Source organism: Lichenostomus cassidix, chromosome Z, assembly GCF_008360975.1.
Source record: "Lichenostomus cassidix isolate B80296 chromosome Z, HeHo_3.0, whole genome shotgun sequence".
Classification (NCBI taxonomy): Eukaryota; Metazoa; Chordata; class Aves; order Passeriformes; family Meliphagidae; genus Lichenostomus; species Lichenostomus cassidix.
Window position 1 is genome coordinate 47,030,018 of NC_139511.1, and position 16,420 is coordinate 47,046,437.

Below are 16,420 nucleotides of genomic sequence, written 5' to 3' on the forward strand. Positions count from 1 at the left end.
ATTCACTTAAATAACATTGTTATTGTTGTTTTTGTTGTTGTTAGTTAAGTTTCATACTGTTAGGAAAGCGTCACCTAAAGCAAACACAAAGCACTGCAATATCCTATATCCTAGGCCAGGGAACATTTTAAGCCAAGTTTGTATACATATGCCCACATTATATCAATAAATAAATGGTACACACAAAAGCAGAAACCACAATAATAAACAATGTGTGTTGCCAGGGTAGTCTACATGACTGTACTGCAGTGGAAAGAAACTGAAAAAAGTATATATTGCCTGGTTCATCTGAACAACTTAAAACAATCTGTGCAATGGGAAACCAGAAATCATAACCCTTTAATGATCAAAAGCCTTTTGAAAACTCAGTATTAACATAAACAGATATTCAGGCAGGGGACTTTCCGAATCAACCTCTAGTCTTCTAAGTAGGTTTACAGAACTCCAAAATTTAGAACTTTAGAATTTACAAAGTGTATAGAATAAGTACATAACAAAAAAGCAATGCATTGAAAACATTTTAATATCTGGCACCTATACAAAGTTCAAAGTGGAAAACAGTAATACAGAAAATCTTGTAGAAAGCAGAAGAAATTGAAGACTTCTCATGTTTTTAAAAGCAGCTATGTATTAAATTGATCCACGAAGACGAAAGACAGTGATTCTTCTCAGTTTCTCTTTGTATAATGTTCTTATCAAACATTTATTCTGCTACTACCTAACAGCCAAAAATATTCATTCTTTTTCTATTATGTTACAGCTTTCAAAAATATTTTTTAAATTAAATAACAGTTCTTTCGGCTTTATTCCACCTTAAATCTTTCATATCGTAATAGTTATAAAGTTATCTTTAATTAATTATATTTAATTAATATTTAATTTTCTAATTGCATTAGAAAAGCAACAACAGGCATAAAGAAATTAAGTATTTGTCTTAAAGTATCAGATACACAAATTAACAGAGCGAGTTAAGTGTTTCAGTCAACAGAAAATCGCATCCAAGCTATCATGGAAGTAAAGGAAAAATAAGAAATTTTGGTAATGTCTTAGAAAAAAATCACAGAAACTTTTAGTATAAAGACTGTGATGGCTATAGTGTTTCAAACTAGAAAAATCCCTACTAAACTATTAAAAGTTCTAATAGATATTTTCATGCAGCCACTAACTAAAACAAAATAACCAAAATTTGGCTCACCTTTACTATAACCATGTTTATACTAAACAACATCTAATTCAATACATGAAAGTAGCGTTTAAAAAAGAAACAATGTACCTTGTCAAAAGGAATTCCATACTTTTTCAATATTGATGGAGAAATCAGAGTCATCTTGTGGCGAAGAAAAGCATCACATCCTTGAGAGCTGCTCGGAAAGAACCCTAATAAAGCAAGAAAAGCAAAATTGTGTATCTTCTCATTAAAACAAACAGGTAATTTTTGTAATATTTTTCAGTACTAAATAATGTTTAAAGTTGATTTATAATTTTTTATCATGTCATTCCTAGGTTCTGAGAGATTTGACAAAATCAAATGTACCTCCTAAGTTTTTCAACTCCTTTCCAGAGGGAGGGGCTACAGGATCTTCCTTGTTTCTTAACAAGTGAAATAATTTAGAATTAATTTGGATGTGTAAATTTAGGTGTATTTTATTACCCTTTAGAGAAATATATTGTTGGGGAGTTTTTTTATGTTAATGTTCATTCTGCACACATGAAAATCAACTGCATTAAATAAATTTAGAAGGATTTCACGAAGACTAGGTTTACCTAGCACTTACAAACCATCTATACAGTAAACAAATACAACTTTCTAACTTTGTACAATCTGTTATATTCATCTCACATATGTGTTAGTTCATCATTCACAGAAGCAGTTAATTCTTGGAAAAACACATTCACTATTCAATTATGAAAAAAAAAGCGCCAACAATCACTTTCAATCAACCATCCAAATTTTTTTAATGCCTTGAGAAAAAAAAACAAGAACAATAATTTTCCATAATATATGGCTTTCTCTCGAATGTTAGATTTAATTTCTTCACTCTGATGAGTCTTATATATCATGTCCATTAACCACCCTAAAATTTCAGAACAATTTTAAAGTTATCACATTATAGTTGTTATATTCGTTGTACATTCAATCTAGCACACTCACCAGTACTGGAAGAATGGTATTTTTCTGATTTCTCAGAAATAAGGTTAAGCAGCACTTCAACAGCAAAGGTGTAATGTAGACTTGTGCTGGTCAATGTACTAGGAAACCTGCTAAGCTGCCCTGAGATCAAATTTTATTCAAATTCATAATTCTTTATTTTTTTCTCACCAACAAGCACAGAATTCTTTACTCTCTTTTTGAATTGCAAATAATGTTGTAAATTTGAAGAAGTACTACTTGACAGGAACAGTTTAATATATGTGTGGCCTCACTGACTAAAAGACAGTTAAAAGAAACTAGCCCACAGTTAGTGGACTCCAGCAAAAAAAAATTTCCACTATTTTTTCACAATTAATGCCTATAACATAAATGATAGCAATCAAAACTTAGAATCTAAAATTCACGAGCTTCAAACAATCTCAGTCCTGCGCAAGATAATAATAGAAATAATACTGGAACTTACTGTGAAAAACATGATTGAAAATGATACTTGAGACTTGAGGAAAGAGCTGGTATGAAAAGTAGCTAAAAGCTTAATTGCTAAAAGCAGAGAGAGTTTGACTGAATTTTCCCCGAGAAAACAAATTTTATACCAAATTGTGTTACTGCAATATGTTTAATTAGCTCAATACAAGATGATAAAAAGCAAACAATGGGCAGACATCCAAAATTTAAGTTGTACTACTCCAGCTCCAAGAGATCAGACATTGCTGTGACAAGTCCAACCAGAAGGCAAGCTTATTGCTGAATTCCGAGAAAGTTGCAAGTAACACTGAGCAGCAGAACACAACCTGCTCAAAATCCACTACTAAGAAATTTAGAGAACATTTGCTGTGGTTACAGAGCCCTCAAGTGAAATCAAAGAGCAGCCTACACATTCTGTGCCACTTTAAAATATCTTTTGACTTGTCAAAGTCTACCCTTACACAAATTTTTCAGGCTCATTCACCTCATTTTCTCAAAGGAACTCCCCTTCAATGAACACAGAAAGAAAGGAAGGTAGTATTTCCTCATTACAAGACTCTTTTTATCGGAAGGTCCTTTGTCTGTCAGACTAAATGTAAGGTCACACAAGCTTTTCTTCTGTGGGAGAACTGGCTAACAGATGTAAAAAATATCAAATAGAGGATTTCGCATTAGAAATGTTACAAGACTCTTACAAAAATATTAAATGCAGGCCAATTCAAGATACACCTGCAACACTAAGAACCATGCTGAAATACCAAGCTGATTTTAAAATTACAAAATTTAAAGGATTACCATTTAATCCTGCATGTTTAGTGAAATCCCACATCCAAAAGGAAAAATACTGAAACGTATCTAGACTATAACTACTATTCAAATTCCGTAGTACCTTCATGCTTTTAAGAGACACATGAAATTTTAATTTAATCCATTAACACTAATCCATTAACTCTAAATCAGTTCAGCAGGTATTTTGTAGGAATTCACATGCACCCCCAGTCTCTTGGATAGTCTCTTGAGACATGGCAGACCTATACCCTATTCATCCTTCTTGGAAATTATTACAAAAAAAGAAAATGAGAATTCAAAACAATTAGAGTTCATTGAAACCAATGAGAAATAATCAGAGCTCAGGGTAAAACTGAATAAGGTTGTTCATTGATTTATGTCCATGAGAGGAAGACAACCAAACAAAATTCTCCAGTCATGATTTACAGAAACACTGACATTTTTAACACCTAGAGCAGAATTAGAACAGTCTACAAGGTAAATACGTGATTCAACACTTGGTGGCCAAATGTCTGGGCATGAAAAACTACAGGGAGAGTACATTTATCCACCAAACTCAAGGTCCCTCTCTGGCATTTTAAAATCCTTCCTTAGTTAATCCAAGCAGCAACAGCAAACTGTTTGCAAAAGCATAGCCTTCAGACTGTGTTAACAATCAAAAACATGCCTTTAGAAGACTCCATACACGTATTCTGACCAGTAACATAGCCCAGAATGTCCAGTATTACCACTGCTATTTGTACAAACAAAATGGAACTACTTTAGTAACAGCAATATCACTGAGCTGGTGAAGACACATCATTTATCAATGCTATTCCACCTCAGCATGATGTTTCCATAGAATTTAAGGTTGTGTAATCCAAATATATGCTAGATAGAAGTCAAAGCCTTCTCAGCTTTAGGGAAAGGTGGAAGCAGTCAGCAGTCAGCAGATTCCTAGCTGTGGGTCCTTCTGTGTCCCTTCCAACTCAGAGTATTTTGTGATTCTGTGACCGAGGAAGACTGAATTCACAAACATAGAGCAGTGCTGTATTGAGTCTTAAAAGCATGTATGAAATGGTTCAGGGATATAGAAAATATTTTTTAAAATAAGTTCAAATCTCTAAATTATTGAGGGACAGAGCATTGCTACCTTGAAGTCTCATTTTTCCTTTCCACCCTTAGAGTGTCTTTCCAACATAGCACACACAGCTCACAGCAGATGACCACATCACTATCATACCTAACACTCAGGCAAGCTGATGTGAATTGGGCTCCACTCCCTGGTTGGTTAGCATTTTCAAGACATGTGGAATGCTTCTCTGTGCTACTAAGAATGTGCCCATAATGTATTCAATTAAGCTGTGCAGCTAAAATCATACATGTACAAATTACAATACTATTCCCAAAAGTGTAATTCTACAACTCCATTGGATTGAACAGGTTGATTTGCTATATTTTACCTTGTATGACAATTTGGTCAATAATAAAGTCGTTATTTAATGACAACCACATAAAGTCATATTCTTAGGAAACTTTCAAATCAAATCCTGACCAGTGCAATGAATGAGGCTAGACATCCTATAATTTTCAACACTTCTTTACTCAAGGCTTCACCTGAAATTTTAAGGTGCTGCAGTTCTAGTTAATATTATTTAAAATACTAAAAAAAAATTAATCACAAAACTTACAACATAAGATAAAAAGAACACCCTAAATTTCAAATATCTTTGATGTAATTTAATGTTAATGAAATTAAAAATAAATCAAATTAACATATTTAAGCTCAAGGTTATGGTTTGTTAAATTATGTAGACCTTCATTTAAAGGACTTAGGCAAAGTATTAATCATAATTCACAGATCAGTACTATTGAAACAAAGGCAGAGATGAAAAAAGTACTGAGTTTTCTAGTAATTCTCTTTATAAGTTTTACTTTGCAGGTATAAGTACCAACTTTATATAATTTATTTAATTAATTTTGCAGTGATTTGAGTTAACTTGATTTAACTTTCTATGTTGAACATAAAATAAATTAGGAGGGTAAGTTTGCATGACAACAATCATTACAGAGAAACAATGGCAATTTGTATGCTATACAAAGCAGAGTACAAAAGCCACAAAGAGGCTTTCAAGTGGTATGAAATATGACTCTAGATATGCACAGATGAACATGTTCAAGCCTTCAGTTTATTATCTCTTTAATAAGACTTTCCTAACTCACCTACTATCAATTGAGAAACAGTTCAATTCTTCAGCTGCTCAAGTTTTCACATTGAAGATCCTTAGAAGTTATGCAAGTTCTACCTCAAGTCTCATTTCAACAGTTATTTTAATTTGCTTTAATACAAAACAGCCAATAACTTCTGCACAAAGTAATTAATACTATGCACCATATAAAGCTTTATGTAACAACCGTACATACGTACAATATATCAAACTTCAGTTTCTTCTTTAAAATAATTGAACAGATAGATGTCATCTCCTTTCTAAAATGGTTTCTGCATTCAAATGATCTATTAAAAGATCTTCAAAATCCCTCAATCTGTCATTTTTCATTTGCCATTCTGCCACTGCTCTCTTTATTTTCTAACCCAATTTGTGAAACAAAAAAATCTTTAAGAACACCATGGTATTACAGATTAACATAACAACACATATAAAAATTGCAGTTAACAGCTACTTTACATAATAACAGCTTTTTATTACATTTATGTCTACATAAAATTGAAAAAAAAAATCTACATAAATGAGAAAGCAGCTAAAGGGCAAAATCAAACTGTTGTCTTTATTAGATGCAAGTCTAATGTCTTTCAGACAAAGCATTTGTAGGTGCCACAGTCAATCAAGATTTCAATGGAAAGCAAATATGAAAGCATTCATGCACAAAAGGCATGTGTGGTAATTGTGATGAGCAGACAAGATAATGGAAAATATTCTAGCCTTCCTTTAATTTTATGTATCAACTGCTGTCTTGACTTAGACAACCTGCCACATTTAATGTATTATTTTATTATTTTAATTATTTAGGAGCATTCAATTAATTCAGTAGGCATCTGGTCATCAGAGCTAACCTTCTTGAATAAACTACTTTATTTTCCTTCAACTATTGCACTCATACAAAAACATTTTCACTATACATGCTAGTAAGTTCAAATGTCTCATTTACCCTATATTTTATTAATGTTTTCTCTTAAGTGACTTGCAGCCATGCAACTTACTTTGTATTTTCATCTTTTTAAGATACCTTACTGTGAAACAGGCAGTATTTTAGCAGGCACCAGTTACAAAGTAGAAGATTACAGCATGGGAACAATAAGAAATGGTAATTTTCAGTTTAGAAAAAAAACTTAAATGCGTAAAACCATAAAGTCCATAATCTTTATTGTTAAGTACTACAGGATCATCTTCTACATTCTATCCTCAGCTATTAGCTGGACCAAAAATATCATTAAAACAATCTCCTCACAGACAAATATCCCAGACTACATTAAAATCAAATTCTAAAAACTAAGTTTCACAGACAACTCTCTTCAGCATCTCCTAACCTCATCTATCTGATATTGCTGCTGATTACAATAGTAATCTCTGTATGAATACCTAGTTCTCTTATAGAAATCCAGTTGCATTCACTAAATGTAATGGAATAAACACTATTCGAAATTTTATCATCTCTGTTACGTACTTGATTCTGTGGTTTATTTGCTATTCAAAACATAGTACTGAAATAAAAATAATTAAGTTATGGTCGTAAACATGATTCGTCAGGTAAGTTTTCCGTGCAACCCACATCTCTTTGTAACTTAGGCATAATTAAGAGCGGCGGTGGACAATTTACTTCTGTGCAGATGTGTCCAATTCTGACTAGCACTTGGACACTAAGACACTGCTCTCCCAATATAACCTCCTGGTTTCTGAAGAAGAGCGCATCTGGAGATTTGTATTTGTCCCACATTTTATGTCCCACTTCTATTACTGTATTAGGCCACCAATAAGAGGCCTGAGAACCTTCAGGCCAGTTTTCTAACATAGAACTTCCTTTTTTCATGCAGCAGAACATGTATCTCCAAAAGTTACCCACTTCCTGAATTTGTATAGGTTACTCCAGTATCTAGGGAGATCAAGGTATTTCAAAGAAAAATCTGAAGAAACTTTTTTTGTCTGCAACAATTAATGCCATGCCTCAATAGCACATCATTTTTAGAAATGAGCTGAAAAAGCTTTGCTGAAACTGCCCATCCACTTCTCTCACTCTGTAACTAAAGAAAAATTCAATGAATACACACTACAAGACATTTAAACTTCAATGGTTTTAAAACACTGCACAGCTGTTATCAAGCAATATGCAATCTACAATAAATGCCAGAGCAGCCATAAAACATCACATGAAAAGTCTATCTACCCACAGATCTTGTTCCTGTCAAAAGTCAGAACTGTGTACAGGGAAGCATTTACATATAGCATGAAAAGTTAGCCTCCTCTGACTAATCTAGTACCAAATAGTTGCTGCTCCAAGATTTCCAAAGGGGCAGTTCCTATGCTCATCTAACATATTTCTGTGCCACTGTTTTCCTATCTCCCTCAGAATCCATGAAAATTTTAGACTCTACCTTATTCTCCACCCAGGGGAATAAGGAATGCATACTGTAAAATAAACCATCTCTTTAGGCTTACTTTGAACCTGCCAAGACACTTCATTTGGAGTCTCTACGTATACTGGAAGACTCAGTGAACAAAAACTTTCCAGGCACTTTGCCCATGCCAGCCTTCACAGGTCTTTACCATACCCCCTTCCCTTTATTTACATTCCTTCTCATTGAAAAGTTTGAGCTTACTAGCAGTTATGAAAACAAAAAGGCAATTTTTTCACCAGTCCTAGTGTCCCTCTCTAAAACTTTTCCATTTCTCTATTTCTTTTACTCTTTTATCATTTCTTGTAAAGCTAAATTATTGAATCATCCTATCATAAGACGGTGTCCATTGCCCAGCCTACATTTTTCAAGTTGTTTACTAGTGAAAACCAAACGCTTCAAGTGTATAGAGTTCTGTACTTTGCATTGGAAAAAGAAACTGAAAAGCAAAGAAAATGAGTGACAACTTTTTCAAATGAAACTATGACAAAATTTAGGAATAGGAAAAGTAATTATCCAGGTTGAAATCTGTTTTCCTGAGACGTGCTTTTAAGACTGAAAGTGCACAGGTCTTTACTTTCACATGTTTAGCTGCCTTCCTACTGTTCTCAGTAATAATTTTATAATAGCTCAGAAAAACAGCCATGCACCTATGTACAAAGAATAAAAAAATGGATAGGAAAACAAAATGTACACAAATTTTCAGAATTTTGTCGTAATACACAAGATCTAATTATGAATTTTCAACAGCACTCCTTTCCTTTAATTCCATTTCATTAAGCACTCCATTCTGTAATTCCTTTAATAGTTGAAAGTAAGCTGTAAAACATGGGCTGCCGGGTGAAGAAACATCCCCAATTATACCCATGTTCATAATTTAGACTCTTCATTTAGAAACAAAAATAGAGGTGTAGTATTACTGAAAATAAAACAAATTACTGAGTGAGAATCTTTCTACAGACTAGTGATTTTTACCCCTTAGCCCTCACCCTTACAACCATGTATCTCTCTCTGCTCCTTTTCCAAATGTTTCTGCCACCTCTGAATGGTAAAAGCCAGTACATGCTTTAGCTAAAATGGATCTATAGGCCTGCTCAACAGTCAGCAAGCTGCTAACAAGTAAGACTTAGTTTTTCTACATTTTGTCTGCTTACTCCTTCACAGAGGTGCTAACCAGGATTCCATTCTATACCCAACCATTAACTTTGATGAAACTTTTGGAGACTTGTCGCTGTTGAGCAGCTAGCAGAGTAATGAAGGCACCAGTTCTCAGTGGCAAGAAGGAATGACCTTTATTGTTTTGATTTCATCACATATATAGAGTTCTCAAAAGTCACCCAGATTGGTCAGTCAGAAACCTTCCCCCAGGCCTGATTGGCCAGGCCTGCACTGTCCAAGTTCTGGGACACTGTTCCAACAACATCCAAACTTTATTTATAAAACACAAGAAAATTTCTCATGGGAAAAACCTGTGCTAGCCACAGCAACTCATCTGTCTTCAATATTTCTATCTCTATCAAATCTGCTCAAGAAGTTAAGATTCAAAAAGTTGCTGATGAAAAGAAGCTAGGACAAGAAAGAGCAAGGGCACAGAGGAGACAAAGATACTAGCAATGAAAATCTAATGAACAACAAAATACTAAGCCTCATCTTCATAAGCTTCACCAAGCTAAAAAACAGTACAAAATAAAGTTCTAAGAGAAACAAAAAAAAAAAAAGGAAAAAAAAAAAGAAAAAAATTATTTCTTAAAAATTCCCCAGAGCACTTCACAGTGTTCCTTGGTTTTGAAATAATACTGTAGACACATAAAAGTCACAGAACATTAAGTAATAAAACAGTGGGTGAGTCAAGAACAATGCTTCTCACTTTCCTGGAGGTTTGTCCTTCAAATATCTTACACATGGAAATATTGAAAGTACTACCTTGAGCTAGTCTTTCAAGCCGTTTCCCATGCTCTGGAGGAATAGCATACCTAAAATTCACATAGAGAAGAAGATGAAATTATTAAAGACATAATTACTATAAAAACCATCATTCATGTATGATAAATACCTATGAATACAGAAGCCAAAAAGATTAAGGACTGAAAAATTATAGAGAAAAAGCATGTACCAACACCTAAGGAAAAAATACAGACACTGGGTTTTGTGGCGGCAGGGGTTTGAGAAAAAAAATCAGCTTATTTTTAGTTTAAACATTATGTAGTTCAAAAATGTTATATTCACTATTTAAAGTCATGTATATTGACAATATTTGATATTATTACATCACAGTTAAAGAAACACATACTTTAATTTTCAAAATGAAATGAGAAATTGTAAAATAAGTCAACTTTACGCAAGTTTAATTTCTTTCAATTTTCATATGCTTCACAAGACACAAGGGTTCAACAGAAAAATATGAGCATTAAACATCTCTATTTTTTCCTACAGCAAAAGCTGTGGACTAAAAGGGTTACTTGCCCTTATAGATTCATAACAATTAGAGTTCCAAATTATTAAAGAAATGTACATATCTTAGAATCCCACTGTTCTTACAATAACCTAATTTTTTTAAGATTCCATATGCTATCTCCAACAACTCAGCAAAAATACAAAATAACTGAAATAAACCTCATATTATTTTTAATATTTATTGCAGCCAAAAAATAGAAAACTATTGAAAAGAAGTTTCACTTCTGTTATTAACATATTTACTGCACTTCATAGATTTACTGTACGTTTTAATCAGGATTTATTGGCTTTAACTGCTTTAATATGTGATATAATAGGCTTTTGTTTCAGTTTAATGTTGCAATAACACTGGATTGATTCTTCTCTATAAAAAATATGATTCAGAAAAGAAGAAAATGTATATTCAGCTGTACAAGATAGTCCAAATCCACACTGTTAAACTAAGTAAACATAGAGCCTTTCACTACACTGTGAATGCATTTCATTCATCAGCCCTGGAAACTCAGAAAAACAAGCAATAAACATCCCCTACCTCAAGCTGTCATTTGCACACACACTATAGTTTTACAATTTTATTCTATTACAGCTGAAACACCTGCATAGAAGGGAGACCACTACCGAAGTCAGTACTCTGTAAGCAAAACGCATGTGTACTAACAACCTACTCCAAACGGTATTGCAAAAAGAGACTTTCAGCTTATTAAGCTCAATGCTTGCAGTTTTAATCAGAATTTTGCTGTCTCACAAAAATGCACTTTTTTTCTCTCCATTTGTACTTCTAAAGTGTTTGTGTCTGTTTTCCACTCCATATTACACACACACCAGTGTATCCCTATTAATCGAAACTATATGTTTGCCATCCTGAACAGTCCAGCAGAGAAAAATTATATGTATAGCATTATACACTGTATTGTATGTCTTTAAATACACAGCTCCATAAAGAAAAACACGAACAGATACTGTTTATGTCTAACAGAAAACCTCAAAACTAGATACTGTGCTTTGCTTTAATTGATTCCAACTGGACTGTTACTCCTCCCAAAATGTTACTCCTCTTAAAGTACATGTTATACCATTTAATAATAATAGAGCCACAGTCTACCATTTGTACACAGAAACTTGTCAATATTACAAAAATATAAAAATACAAAAGTGACATGAGCTCTCAGTAAGTCTTTTGGAAAGATAAGACTACCTGGGCTGATCTACCTGGACTTCACCTGTTTATTCAGCTCATCTAAATTTTAAAAAGCAATATAATACATTCAATGCAAGTTGGTGTTTTTCATCATAGTCTTCACTTGGGCTGTCTGGTAACATCTGCTCCTCAATCCTTTACTTCTTCCCACTGTTGCAATTGCTTGTTCCTCACAGCCAAGAGAAGGACTAAGGAACAGAGACAGATCACCCTTTGTACTATCACACATGACGAGTCCCAAAGTCACTCTCAAGACAGTTCAGGGTTGATTCCTAACACAATTTATTAGAAAATGGAGCTTAGCACATGTGCACCTGCCTTGCATAACATGACAAATTACAGTGACATGAATCTTGCTGGATTCTTGGTCTACTGTACATTAAACAAAAAGCTCCCAAACTCAAATGACTAAGTCACAGGAAAAAAGAATTCATTCTTAGTCTCAACAGCTAGCACATATGAGAATTTGTGCAGTTAAAAGCTTTTAGAAAAATATTTTCATAATCTTCTGTCCAGCTTTCTTATAGTCATGTTACCAAACAGCCACTAACATTTGTTTGACTTCTCATATATTAATGTCAAGTCCAGCCACCTCTAAAGTAAATGTAATAGACACTAAATGGTAAATCATTTAAGAGGCAAAAAGAGTGTTTCTTGGATAACAAGCAAATAAATAGACAAAAAGGCAAGAAAAGACAAAAAGGGAAATGTTGATGCCAACTAGATCTTAATTTCATTAGTTCACGAAGACATACTTGGTAAAGTATGAAGACTCACTGTTCATTGCTAGTCATACTACAAGTACAGAAAAAATACTATACATATATTTGTCTAATATCGTTCAAAAACATCTGAATTATGTCTTAGTTCAGCAAATCAAGGGTATTGGCAACAAGATAACTACAAATAAGTAATAAATATTAAATGTAAGTTATTAACTTATAATTCTGAAACATTTAAATATATCTGTTTTCAAGATTAATGCTTCTACACTATTTCTCCGTATAATTTAAGTAACTGCATCAAAAACAACACATCATTGCTTTACTGTGCAAAAATCACTCAACCAGCCAAGATGACCACCAGACAAGCAGCCTCTTCTATCCACATAATCATTGTTATGTCAGTGACTAGAAACAGAATGTGAAACAATTTTGAGTTCCAGTCTTCCAAAGCCAGATGCATAGAGATAATGGTCAACAGCATCAGTGGCAAGCAAATTCAGTGTGATGTGAAATACTTAACCAAACTATTTCCCTAAACCCAATGTTATACATAGACAAGGTAAAAACAGAAGGCTTTTTTTCAGATTTTTCCTGCAGATTGGTATTCTTAAAATTCCAAAGCTGCAATCCCATAAAATGTTGTTTCAACTAAACATCATCAGTTTTATTTCAAAATTAACCATATTTATTGGTTTTATAATTGGCAACAGACAACTTGCAACCTTCACATTATATCAAAATAATGCAATCCAATTCCAGGCACTGAGGTCACAATCATGTGCCCCTTTTATCAGCAACTGATTTACTCTATTATCTATTTAGGTATTTCATATTTATTATACATAAACCTGATAAATAACTTTTTAAAATATAAGCAAATTTAATTTCATAAACTTAATTTAGGAAGTTAATACATCTTTTGTTTTCAGATGGGAAACCTGAAATTCAGTTGCCCCCAAAACTATTTCCTATTCAGTCTAAATATTTCAAGAAACAAAATCTTCATCCACAAGGGAAAAACAAAACAAACAAAGAAAACCTCTCTTTTTCTTCTAATCCCTCAGCAAAGTTCTTCCACTTTGTGAAGAACACTAAAGCCATCAAATGATTACTCTGTTTCAAGCACAATAACCCATCCAGGTTGCTGACAAGCCAATACACTATTTGATTATAGATACCTTTCTACAATCAGCATCCCTGATGATTACAGTCATCTCTGTGACTCATAATATTTCTGACTTTTATGACGATTTTCAGTAAGAAGTCTAACTAATCCTCATGGAAGCTTTATACTTTACTCCCATTTCTGCCATACAGGTTTGACTGCTCTGTAATTTTCTGTGTCTGTTTGGTTTCTTAACTAGGAAACATGTCAGTTCTGTCAGTGGTATGCAGAACTTGTGCAAAGGTACCAAGACTCTTCCACATATGGTGAACTTTGAATCACCTGGCTAGATTTTGACTGTTTTTGTCAGCTGTGGATCACACGGAAAGTTCTATTAATCCTTCCCCAGAAGGCCTGTATGGACCTAGCTGAGTCTCTCCAAATCCATTTACCTTATTGCCATATTTGTTCTTAAATCATACAGTGTTAGCATCAGTCTGAGTATGCTTTTCCTTCTTTGTCTATAATTTTGTCTATTACTAATACCAGAACACCATTCATTTTTATCCCATTGTACTCATAACTCCATTACTATTTCCCCTACTATTGGGATTCAAAATCTGAAAACCTTCACATGAAATGTTTTAAAGACTTCCATAACCCCTACAGTGTAGCTACATAATTTTCCTGATTTTTCCACCTCATTATGCAAGATGAAAAGGTGTTGGCACACATTCTACACTGGCAAATCCATAAAAACAGTTTCCAGTCACGACAGTCAAGAGGTAACAGTAATGTTGCTCATAGTATAAATTTTAGGCAACCTAGACATCAAATTTCTTGCCATCCTATATCCACTGGAATCATGAAGAGAATTCCTGAATGTAAATCCCTGCTTTATTTTGAATGTCACAATAGATTTATTTCCTCTTACAACCTAAATAAACTGTCAGGTCCAGTCTCACTCTCCTAATCCATCTCACTTTGGCTGTCTAAGCGCTCTCTCTTTAACAACCTGGTCTCTTTTCCTTGACATTGTAACTAAGATGGAACCATCTCCTCTTTCTGTAGTATTTGTTCCTATTTACTTTATGACTGACCAATCGTGCAGGGCATTTTTTGATTTATGAAATACATTACTAAAGGGGGGGGGTGTTGGGGGGGGGGGTTTAGCATAACGTATTGTGTTTTGTCATTTCCACTCTTCAGAAAAGCTAGGAAGAAAAGACCGTATAGAGACCATATAGAATGTCACAGACAACATACAAATTGATACGTAAATTATTATTTGTGTTATACTGCAAGTTTTCACTGTGCCCCTTTCAAGGGAAAGTAAAAAACTAGTTCCTCCTGCCGAAAAGAATTCAGGCCTCCACCATCAGATACAAAAGGTGAACAAAATGAGCATAGGATTCTAAAATACTACTTTCTAATGTAAAATAACATATTCTCTACAAATCTCTTCTTTAAAATACAACAGAAAAAAAAGTGTCCTATTATTATATTTGAAATACCCACAGCACCAAGAAAATAATTACTTTCTGCCTGCTTAAGAAATACCTTCACATATTCATTATTGTTCTTCTTCAAGAAGATTTATATCATCTTAAGACAAAAAAATCCAACACTATTGTTTTTCACAAGTCAGGTAATCAGGACAAAGAGTAAGCCTTGCTTTCAGATACTTAATAAAGCCAGAATTATTTTCAAAAAATCTAAATATCTTACTCATACTTTTTAATGTATAAATTTATAATGTAAATGGAAGCATTATATACATTTTACCCAAGCATATAGTACTTATTTTAATAGTATAACATTTCTACTAATAACAAAAGTCTGGTCTATGCTAGGCATTGAATTCCAAGACCACTTTAATAGTTTAACATGCCAAAATTCCTCAAATTATTACAAAACACAAAAATAAGTTATCTTTAGTCAAGACCTATACCCCTGAAACAATAGTTACAACGAAGATAATATTTAACAACAAATGCCAGAGTAAAGAAATTTTTAACACTAGTAAACAGTTTACAAATACCATTACAAAATACATCAATATCAAGAGATAACTGAATTAATAAGTAGATCATCAATCACACCAATGCCTTGTCTTGCTAATAAGATTTTTTCTAAGAAACTGTGATGTAAAATGAGCTACTGTCTTCAAGGCACCTTTCCCTTCAGAATGCAAAGACAAAATTGCAGTAAAAATTCGTGCCTAATACCAAGTAATTTTAAGTGTCTTTCTAGCAAATCTGTCCCCACTATACTCCAATCTCTTCTGCCATTATATTATTCTATTTCAGAGCTTCTAAGCTTCAAATTATTTCCTCTTTAGCATATTTTTCCAAGTTTCAAGAAAAAAATATATAAAATGAACATACATATACACAAATATATATATAAAGGTATAAACAGCTGTAATCCTGATTTTGTAAATTGTTATCAGTCACACTTTTCCCCTGTGTTTCATATGAGGGAGTAAGTGAAGGAATCAGTAACATTAAATAGAACTACTGATTTCTTGGCATAACTCTTGAAAGTAGAAGTGCAGAGTATAAGAGGTAATGCAAGTTAACCTATGCCTTAACACTGCAGAAAGCTTCAAATTCTATAAAGTCTGCTACAGCAGTTAGACTTAGCTGCTACCCAAAAGTTCTCATTGTGGCTCTCAGATGGAACTGGCTATCCTTTCACAATTCAGAAAAAATATGTTGTGTGTCAGTTCTCTGTAAGATCAGTGTGTCTGTCTTGAAGAACCATATGTACGTCCAGTAAAATGAGGGAACATGTTTTACTACTGTACATGTCAGGTTATTTGGTTTCTCTAAGCACGCTTTGCCGAATCAGTCAAATTGAAGAGCAGACAAAATCTTTACTATCTCTATCATTAGATTCAGCCCCATGCCTCACTTTCTTG

General features: G+C 33.5%; 1 protein-coding gene across 6 annotated transcripts in view; it reads right to left on the reverse strand.

The window, feature by feature from the left end:
* KDM4C (lysine demethylase 4C) overlaps positions 1 to 16,420 on the reverse strand; it is a 249,253-nt gene that overhangs the window by 200,379 nt on the left and 32,454 nt on the right. For all 6 annotated transcript variants that reach the window (XM_085043366.1, XM_085043368.1, XM_085043367.1 and 3 more), the window contains 2 exons: positions 9,939 to 9,988; positions 1,274 to 1,377 (listed from right to left, as the gene is read on the reverse strand). In XM_085043366.1, coding sequence (XP_084899492.1) covers positions 1,274 to 1,377; positions 9,939 to 9,988 — 154 coding nt within the window. The remainder of the gene's footprint in view (positions 1 to 1,273; positions 1,378 to 9,938; positions 9,989 to 16,420) is intronic.